The sequence below is a fragment of the Anguilla rostrata genome, chromosome 6 (assembly GCF_018555375.3).
Source record: "Anguilla rostrata isolate EN2019 chromosome 6, ASM1855537v3, whole genome shotgun sequence".
Taxonomy (NCBI): Eukaryota; Metazoa; Chordata; class Actinopteri; order Anguilliformes; family Anguillidae; genus Anguilla; species Anguilla rostrata.
Window position 1 is genome coordinate 24,236,048 of NC_057938.1, and position 10,589 is coordinate 24,246,636.

The following is a 10,589-nucleotide window of genomic DNA, read 5'->3' on the forward strand; positions in this document are numbered from 1 at the left end:
ATGCTCATGTTTGTGTCTCTGGTTTGCCTTTTACCACTTTGACCAGTCTTGTATTGATTCTGTTTCATTCGCTCTGTTTTGTATTGCAATTTTAAATAACAAGCGGCATATAAGAAAATCCATGTATAATAATAATAATAATAATAATAATAATAATAACAATAATAATAATAATAACAATAATAATAATAATACATTATTATTATTATTATTTGTAAAATGGCTTGTTTAGTTTGTGTGAAACATATTTGGTAAAGATTAGATGTAACTGCATTTTGCATGTAGAGATTTTTTAGAGAAGTGTGATTTTTTATTTTTATACACAAATGTATATACATTTTATTTTTTCTTTCTGTGAGGAACATGCCTTTTTTACATTGAAAACATTTCTTGTCAAGATTGTAGTATCAGTAAGCTGAGCAAGGAAACTTGACTTTCCATTTATTTTAGCTTGAATTATTATTATCTGAAAACATGTATTTACAGCACAGTTGCATTACACTGAGTATGAAGGAATATATACTTAAAAAATGTTACATTTTGAACAGGACAAAATGTAGATTGATTTTTTATGAAGGCAGCAATCATCTTCAGGGTATATTTACCCATTTACAGGTGTGTGGTACAGATATGATTCCACTGGCGGGTGTAAGATGATTAGAATGTGGTAATGACTGTCATTACACAAAAGAAAAGTATAGTTGATAAGTTTGAGCTCCATTCTTGGAAACAGATGATTTGGCCACTGTTAGAAGGGGCTCTTTTAATGAACGCAGCAGATTCTTTTTTTTTTTTTTTACTATTGAGGTTTGATGGGAATTATATATATAATTATATATTTAACCAGTGTAATATTAATTTAAATTTACGGGAAGAGAGGCCTGTTGAAAATTGTGAGTACATGCCATTAAATCATTCAAACCAATAAAACACACTTTAGTGGCCAAGTCAAGTCTTATTGGCACTTCTTGAATAACCATATTTAATTTTTTCTCCTTCTTTCCTCATGGTGTCTACATGTGCGTTGCCACTACTTTCTGGCATACAATTAAAGGGCTTTTTGAACCACACACACATATGTTTTCTCTAAAAATACGTTCAAATATGAATGTTGTCACCCAATAAAAATAGGGTGTTGAGGATGTGGGTGAAACTATATGCCTCAGGGTTTAGGGGGAGTGGTCCAGGGAGTCTTTTATTCGGTGGGAGTGTCATTTTTCAACCAGAACAATGTAAATATTATTCACATCTACTGCTGCTCCAGTCCAGCTCAGTGGCTCTGATTTACTATGTTTAATATGGTAACTGTAATTTTTACTCTCTTGCTAAGTTTATTTCTGTTTTGGAGCAACCTGTAATGTGGTTTGAGGATGTCCTCAAAAGCTACACTTTAGTTTTTGAAAACAGGTCTGTTAAAGTATAAATCTAGCAGCTCATGGTATAACCCTGACTTTGTATACGAAGATTAGCTAGTAACCAATTATCTGACATTTCTTTTGAAAAACAGGCAGGTCTTTCAGTGAAGTCCCATATGATGATGATGATTATTATTATTATTATTATTATTACTATTATTATTATTATTATTATTAATAATAATAATAATAATAATAATAATAATAATAATAATAATAATTGCAAATTTATTTTCCATTTGGCTAAAACAACACATTGCCTCACAGAGCCCTCTGCCACAAATGAATAATGTATTATAATAATAGCCTGGTTAAACAGTCAATCACACGCAGCGGTATTCTGCTTAAACAAGGCCAAGATAATTTTAGTGAAGATCATCACAGTTGAAGTGTAATGGAAAAAAAATTACACCAGACATATTTGCAGCAGATCAAAAGAAAATCCTTCATGGGAATAATATGGCAATATACTGTAAGAAATGTCTTATCTGTATGTAAGCTATGCGCAGAGCTGAGGAGCCAATTATTGCTCTTATGGCCGCAGAAACAGTGCTCATTCTTTCATAATCACTCAGTCATGGAACGCAATTTTAGCAGTGATTACCTCTTTTAGTTCCTTTACCAAAGCATTGAATACTAGTACTAGAAAGTAACAAGACAAATATTGGTACTTTTTAAATTGTTTTCTGGAGTTTTTTTCTAGAAACGAATCAACTCTCATGTCTTGCATTCCTCTGAAAATAATGATTTGATTGCTGACTGAAATTATGTTTTGTTGAGGCCTGTGATTCGCAAGCCGAGTTAGGGCAGTGGTCAAGATAATGGGCAAGGTTCGCATGTGCATTTCCTTTTTGCCCACCATTATCTCTCTGTTGGCTTTGGGGTGAATTTCTGTCTTTCTGTCTCTTTGGGCTTTTGCCTGCCAATTTCTCTTTTAAAACATAGTTTTACATAAAGTCTTTGTGGAAGTCCATTTCTAATGCCTTATCAAGTAATTGGTCACACTCACGCACCTCACCCAATTAACTATTTCCTGCTCTGTCAAAACAAAAATAAAAATATGTGTTGAATACCAGGCACTGCTGTTACATCTATCGTCTATCTTCACCAGGGGGGGCTGTGGCACAGTATAGTGAATAGGAGGAGGTGGAGGCAGAAGAGTGAAATGCATGGGATTGCCTTACCACTGCCCTGTCCTCTTTCATTTCTGCTACGTTGATAACACACAACTTCTCTCCTTCTTTTCCTCCTTTACACTGGTCTCAGTATGCATCTCAGGTTTCCTACAAGATATCTCAAGATAACTGGATGGCAAATCATCAGCTGAAACTGAACTTGACTAACAGGCTATTCTTCCCAGACATACGGCCACCCCCACCTTCCCCACCACCAAACCACCTGTCCACCCCCCCGTCCCCCCTGCCCCCCCGCACCAACCGCACTTGAACTCTCATCCAACAACACCACAGTATCAACCTCTTCATCTCCCAGGAATTGCCAAGTGGCGCTTGACAACAAACAGTCCCTTGTGAACCCTTGTGATATCAGACACGCAGATTCTTCCTTTATAAAATCCGGAGAATCCGCCCCTTCCTCAACCCCTACTCAACCCAGCTCTTAGTTCACAGCCTGGTCATTTCTGAGCCAGCTAGAGAGAACACACCCTCTCCCGCACCCTGTAATGATCCCCCCACCCCCCACGCCTCGCCCACGCACATACACACACGCACACACTCACACCATCTCCCACATCCTTCCTCACGTACATCCTCTTCTACACCCTGTAATGACCTCCCCCCCAATTCACACGCACCCTCTTTGTAATGACAATAACACTAATATGTGACATTTGTACTGTGCCTTTCATCTATGCCTAAAGCACTTTAGAGAGAGTCTCAGCAACTCCACACACTGCTGTAAATAGGCACAATAAGCACATCAAGGTTCAAGGTTTTCAGGATTCATATAGCTCGTCTAAATACAGAGAGAAAAACAAATTATTTCTGTATATTGCATGAGTCTAATGAAGGCTTCGCTGTGAAGGTGTTCACTTACAATTGTCCTATTTAAAAATATACACTGAGGCTGAGCTGCACACACGCCTGTACACACGCAAATGCAGCTGTATGCATACATACATTCACTTTTAAACAGCAGCAAAACAACTGAAATCTTTCATTTTGATGAGCTTCTTATGCATAAGGTACATTCGGCACATTGAAGATATTTGTGAATTTGGCCGCTGTTGCATTAAATGGTTATGGTTGTTGTTGCCATTGCGCGCACAGAAACCAATGAGGAAGTGACCCAAATCACAGAATCGAGGACACTTCTCTAAAACACTCCTTACCCGCCATGTGCGAGTTACACTTCAGTATTAATAAGTCCAGTGCTCCAAACAAACTAGACTATTGGGCACACAGTGATTAAGCCGTTAATATGCTTTAGAGAGAGACAGTTAACATCCTTATCATTACAACTAAATATAGAGCGCTCTCTCTCTAATGAGGATAGCATTGCCCTCGTCCTCTTTAGACATTGTTTAATGCCCTGGTGTGCTCACACCCTTACATGTAAAGATGAGAAAAATCAATATATGAAATTTCGCAATGTAACAGACTCTTCAGTACAAGTTCAATTTTATTTATTTATTTATTTGAGTGCCAATTTCTTTTCTTTATGTGAAGTTGGTTTGTCAGGGAATAAACACCTGTTGAGGTGATGAGGAAATCCACTGGATTTAGGAAACCTAGCAGATTAAACGTATTGACCGCCTGTGATGGGCCCTCTGTGTGGTGCCATACCTGCTAGGAGCCCCTCTGTGGATGTCCTGCAGGTGAGGGGGTCTCTGTGCTGGACCTGCCATTGGCTCTCTGTGTGATGTGTGCGTTCACGGGACTGTCTATGCGTAGCAGATACAACGTGGATGGTCACTCAGTTTTATCCCTGCTGTATTTAAATTTTGGTTGGGTTTGTCTGCTGCATGACACCGTACAGTAGTTGGGGGTAGTCTAACGCAGCCTAACACAATACATTTTAGGGTGGTATAGGCCAACTTAACAAAAACATCTTAGAGTTTACCAGGAAAGCCATCGGCTTGACTGGGTTTTCTAAGGATCAAAATTGTAATTGCAACTTCAAATCACACTTGACGATCAGACATGTTAGTGCACTTTGAATAATGAAGTGCCTTATTTTCTCATGGATAAGCTGTTTTATTTAAACTGAAACTGATCTGCCTATGCAGTCTTATTTTTAAGTTTTTTTTTTTTTTTTTTTTAAATAAGGTTTTATAGTAGATTCTTAGTCACTCCGAATGCAAAGAACATGATTTAGCTTATTTGCTGGATGAATATCTAGACATACTGGTTGCATAAACAAGTGTGAAGGCAGAGGGAGGGATGCAGGGTTGCTAGGGGCACTAGAGGATGGGTAGGAATGATAGGAGAGGGGTGGAGGGCAATGAATGATGCAGAGACTGGGTATTAACAAGTTAAATATTTTCTTTCTACTAAAAGTAAAATATAAACTACACTGAGATCAACTGGTTCTCAAGTTTTTTTAATGAAAAAGTAAATGTTCCTTGATCCACAGGTGACATACCCCTTCCCCCCTCCAAAAAAAAAACAATAATAATAATCTGATCAAAAATATACAATGTGTGATCTCATCAGACAGCAAAGCTTTGTTACATCAGGAATATACAACTACAAAAATAATAATTATCCCCTGGCTTACTGACCCACCCCCAACCACACACAGACACAGACACACACACACTTCTTTTTGGTGCCAGAATAAAGCTGGAATACACATACGAACATAAAAATGCAAGAATATCATTGCAACTCTGCCCTTGCTATGTGTAGGACTACACAAATGATGCTTTACAGCCTTGTCCTGCTGGATTATGATCACAGCATGTTTCTTACAGATATAAAAATGTATAGAAATATAACATCATGTAAAAGGAGAGTGAGTGAATGACAGGTTAACCCGGTGATAAAAAGGGGAGTGAAGACTGAGTGAGCTCCCCAGACTAAGCACTGGAGCCTGACAACCCCCCCCCCCCCCCCTCTACTTTTCGGCTGTGGATCCAGGCCACCATCTCAGGTTCTGATACTGCAAGGCTCTACATGTACCAATACACACCAGCTCAGATCCTTACATACATATAATTTCCTCAGGAATGATGGACAGACACCAAATTACAGTAGTGATCTGGTTCTGCCAAAGAATAGTGCTTCGTTCCCCAGGTGCTTTGAATATTTTAAAGAGTTGGGTACAATTGCTGTGCTCTTCACTGTGCTGACCAGCCATAACCTCAGTGTTATGGTTGTGTTAGCATATGGAAATCTCTGTGCTACATAACATTGCTGGCATTGTACAAAAACCCTTTGCTCTCAGGGAGAAGAACCGAGTGAGGAAGTGAGCAAGACTGAGAAAGAGGCGATTCAGGGCCGGTATTTGCAGAGAGAAGGGTTCAGAATCGTCATCGGCTGCACCCATTCACTCACCCAGGCTCTTCGCTTCAGCAACTGCACAGGTCTGCCCTAGAGGCCCAATACATCCAGTTGCTTGTTTTCAGCAGTGCTGTCATACCCTACCACTCAGCTCCCTCTCTTCCTATCAGTCAAGGCATGGACACCGCTCAGCCAGAGCACAGGCTTGTGGAAACAGATCAATCATCCCCTCGTTTCTCCTGTCATTTCACTCCGAGGTCTTTGAGATAGACACAAAACGAGATTTCTCAGCTGCAGGATGGGTTGAAAGGAAAAACGAAGAATAACAAGCTTCTTGTTACTCGTAAAAATGAACCCAACACGAAAACTTCACAATATTTGAAGATTTCTATACATTTACTACATTTTCACACATCCTGCATTACAGATACAGAAAGCCCACTCTATCCCAAAGACCAACAGCTTTATATCACTTTACTTTATTTCATGAACTGTGCAGCTCTGAACTTCGCTAATACATTAACAAGCTTTATGGTTGCATTGTCTTTAATTAAGAAAATTATACCTCTAAGTAGGCATTAGGCACTTAATACATGTGGTTAATCTATGGATACAAATACAGTGTTATTTCTCTTTTTCCATATTTGGAAATTTTTAATAAAAACAACTTCGGTTTCAAAAACTGTCAGTGTCTTTCCATCCACATGTCACACATAGAATGTGAGTGATGGAATTTATATTTCTGGAGGGGAAACAATATCAGAGCCCTTGCTCTTCTCCATACTCGTTCCTCCCTCTCCCCTGCTCCCTCCATCCTGGTTGCTCCCTCCCTCTTCTTGCTGCTGTCCTCTCTCATTACTCCCTCCTCCCACTCTCCTGCCACTGAGCACCGGAGGGTGGGGGAGGCGCTTAGACCTGCCCCAGTTCTGAAAGCACATTCACTGATACTGTTAGTCCTATTACGCTGACAGCATTAACATTTCTGCTTAGGTTTAGAAGCCCAAAGTCAAAATCAACCTCTGTGGTGGAAACTAGGCAGGCTTTTCCTGCCTCTCTGTCCAGACCACTGCGGATTTGAGGCAGAGCAGAAACCTGCGTGCTCCCCTGCGAAACCCTGACAAGACAAAGAGCGGGTGGGGCCAGGCTCTCTGTTTGTCCCGTCCCCCCTGGGGAAAAGCTCAACGCCAGACTGCTCAGTCTTGGGTGGAGCCGGGAACCAGGTGCCTTAACCTCCCCGTTGAGGCCTCGACAGAAAACAAATATCTCCAGGGTTCAATTCGAGCCAAAATGGTGGAGCGTACATTGCTTCCAACCGCTGGCTGGGTTTCAGCCCCTGTCGTGTTAGGAATCCTCCGTCCCTAGCCACGGCTCTCGGGTTCAGTTGCAGGGCAGCCAGGCGGCGTACGCGTGCTGTGCGCAGGCGAACACGGGCTGAACCTGAGCGACGTAGTAGTTGCTGAAGTTGCAGTCGGCCACGTACGGGGCAGGCTGGTAGAAGCAGGTGACATTGGCGGTGCTGGGAATGACGTTCTGCTCGGCCAGGACGCGCATGGCCAGCGCGGTGATCAGGTCCAGGGTCTGCCGCCTCTCGTGGCCCATCAGGCACACTGTGCTCTCGTTCACCACTCTGTGCAACGTCATCAGGTAGTCGTACTTTCGGTCCTCCAGCCCCACGAAGTGGTTCTGCAGATAGGACTCCAGCTTGCGCCGCTGCTCGCCCACGTCGGAGAAGTCGATGAAGAAGCGCGAGCACATGTAGCGCTGCAGCATCTTCATCTCGCTCTCCGAGGCCGCGCGGAAATCCCGCACCAGCAGGTGGCAGTACTTGAGCAGCCCGCCGCCCCGGATCTCCTCCGGGTTGCGGGTGCAGATCAGCTTGTGGTGAAGGTGGGCCAAGGCCGCGTCAAAGTCGCCGTAGACGCTCTCGCCGATGATGGTGGGGTGGAAGGTGGCCGACATGGGGTTCTCCGAGCACTCGTGGAAGAGCAGCAGTGAGTCCAGCTTGATCTGGAAGGAGTCCACGCTGAACTCAAACTGTCGCCGTAACGAGTCCACAAACTTCAGCTCCACGTTCTTGCCGCTGTTGTTGGACAGGGAGATGAGGCTCCAGCGGTCCGAGTCATTACACACCTTCACCATCTTCTGGACATAGGCCTCCTGTACAGCAGGGCCACACGAAGAACAGCTCAGTTCCAAATTTATCACACACAAAGGTGACACGGTGGGTTGCATGTAACAGTTAAAGAAAAATAAATAAATCAACAACTACGTAACCATGTACTCATTGTTTATTGAACAGTAATAAATTCTCACAGCTACCATTTTAAAGAAAGAGCAACACGAAATGGATTCATTTCATTCTGATTCAAAGGAGAATGGAAAACCAAATCTATAACTAACAAATTCAAAAGAACACAGCTACCATTTTAAAGAAAGAGCAACACGAAATTGATTCATTTCATTCTGATTCAAAGGAGAATGGAAAACAAAATCTATAACTAACAAATTCAAAAGAACACATCTGTCATTTAAGAAATAACACATTGTTTTCATCCAAAACCCAATATTGTGTATAACTGCTAAAATGAAAGTCTAATACCTTGTCCTGCCTACGTATGTGATCAAGGTAACAGGGTCCACCGATTAATGTGGATCTGCTTTAAATTGGATTATTGTAATCCTCTTTGTAGCAGAAACCAATATTTTTATAATCGGCACAGATATATTACAGCAGTTTAAACTTATACTGTATGCACAATGGCCAAATTACAATGCCATAATAACGATAGGTACTGATAGCACCATCATCCTGATTTACATGAACTGCATTTATTTTTAAAAGTCTGAAACATTACGATAATAGAAGTAATTTACCTTTAATGTTAATGGCGTTATCTTCTCCTTGTTCACCCCCTCTGGTAAAAAATCAAGGAGACAGTCTAAAACAATTTCCTTGACAGTCTGAAATTCTGCTTCGCCTTTCAGCTCTGCGCAGAAGATGAGATCAAGGTCCTTGTACCCCAAACCACTGTCTTCGTGCAGAACGTGGCTTGCAGCAGAACCGTTTAATCTGACCTCACGGACTTTTATTTGTTTCGCTTCCATCCGTCTCCGCACAATTTTAACTATTTCCCGCGGCTCCATCTCCAGCGTGGGGAAGCTCCAGCGGCCGTGGATGGGGATTGTCTCGGTGAGGATGTTGTCCAGACGCTGCACTTGCTCCCAGCTGAGGACGCTCAAGTTTCTGTTGTCGCCGTCACCACTAAAATTGACAGTATCTTGTTCGGCCATTGTGGTGATAAAAGAGCAAATATGAAAACTGCTCGAATTGAGACGGGCTTCCGTTTTGCTTGAACTAATGCAGGAAAATTCCCAACAAATTACTCCATATTAGTTATTTTTGTCCATCCAAGCTGTAGTTATAGATTTGTGCGTCTGTTACTTTAAATAAAAATGTATGTCGTATCATTTAAAAGTAAGAGCGACAGAGTTAAGACTTGCTTTCTGTTCGCCTCGCTGCCCCGTATAGCCTATGACCAGGGAAGTAACGAGTAGCGTCAGTAGCTAATACTCCACGCTCACAATTATTTCACTCGTTAACCCCCAGATTTTCCCTCTGTGATCTGCAGGACTCTATTTCTTCCCCACATCTGCGGACCGCTGTGTCTGGCTCCGTATACCCAGGCTTTTCTGAAGTTCTGGCTGTGACTCCATAGCTCGAGGGCACGCCTTGCACTTTGCATCAATGCAGAATAACACCTGAATCGTCATTTTACAATTCTCTGCAAATGTAAGTGTGTATTCAGCCTTACACACGCAATACGGCTACATTTTCCGATATTTAAAAAATGTCAGCCTGCTTACTGCATTCATTTCAATAAAAGTTCGAACCACGTAGCATCTACAGCTGTTCACCAAGTTTTTTTTTGTTTTTTTTTTCCAATAACCCCATGCGATATTTGTATTATTATATATTCTTACGTCTTGCAATTTATCAACAATAACTAAGAAATTAACCATATAAATTTACGGACCTTCAACATGAACTAAATTAACCACTCGAATGGCATTGCATAGTTAGTTCCTGTCTTCCCCGAGTATATTCGTATATTAGTAGCACCTTACTTGACGAAGGTCTGATTTGCAGGTTGCCAGAGGAATTCTGACAAACTTGGCTTCAGTCCTGTAGACGCCTGGGAGGGTAGGGTTGATTGACAACTGTCCTCGCCAGTCGTAATCCAGAGAACTTTAAGAGATTGCGTAGGCAAAGACCAAGGCTAATTGGCAAAATAGGGGAAGGCTGTTCCACTTAATAGCACATGCAGAAAGGCATGGGTTCACACACACATATATATATATATATATACACACATATGGTTTTTATCTTTGTGTGTGAGCTGAATTCAACACTTAGAATGAATGAATGTCAATAGCTAGGGGATTTGCTGACTAGCAGTCAGCTTTAATTAACAAACACCTTTCGAAAGGAAAATGTAAATTAAATAAGAATACAGCATTATTTAACGCATGCATATTTTTGGCACGTGCCTTTTAATATAATGTATTCAAAAAATGATATAATGTGCTGTCCTCAACAATTTCATCTGTGTCCATCATGACATGAGGAGTTTTAGGAGACTTCTGCATGTTTTGATACTGCCATCTGGAGGAAAAAAGTGAATGAATGTGCATGTTTGTGGGCACACGCATG

General features: G+C 41.5%; 1 protein-coding gene across 2 annotated transcripts; it reads right to left on the reverse strand.

Moving 5' to 3' along the window:
- Positions 1-4,960: 4,960 nt before the first annotated feature.
- LOC135256888 (terminal nucleotidyltransferase 5A-like) lies at positions 4,961-10,053 on the reverse strand. Of its 2 annotated transcripts, XM_064339136.1 has the most exons (3): positions 9,913-10,051; positions 8,753-9,140; positions 4,961-8,035 (listed from the first exon to the last, which is right to left on the reverse strand). In XM_064339136.1, the coding sequence occupies exons 2-3, from the start codon at positions 9,020-9,022 to the stop codon at positions 7,256-7,258; spliced, it is 1,050 nt and encodes a 349-aa protein (XP_064195206.1). In that variant the 5' UTR covers positions 9,023-9,140; positions 9,913-10,051; the 3' UTR covers positions 4,961-7,255. The 2 variants fall into 2 exon arrangements, with proteins under 2 accessions (XP_064195206.1, XP_064195205.1); XM_064339135.1 differs by having other exon boundaries at positions 8,753-10,053.
- Between the last annotated feature and the right edge of the window lie 536 nt (positions 10,054-10,589).

Coding starts and splice junctions, on each gene's coding strand:
- LOC135256888 (XM_064339135.1), bottom strand. CDS start 9,169: ATGGCCGAACAAGATACTGTCAATTTTAGTGGTGACGGCGACAACAGA. Junction 8,036..8,752: donor TAACGCCATTAACATTAAAG/GTAAATTACTTC, acceptor CCTGCTGTACAG/GAGGCCTATGTCCAGAAGAT.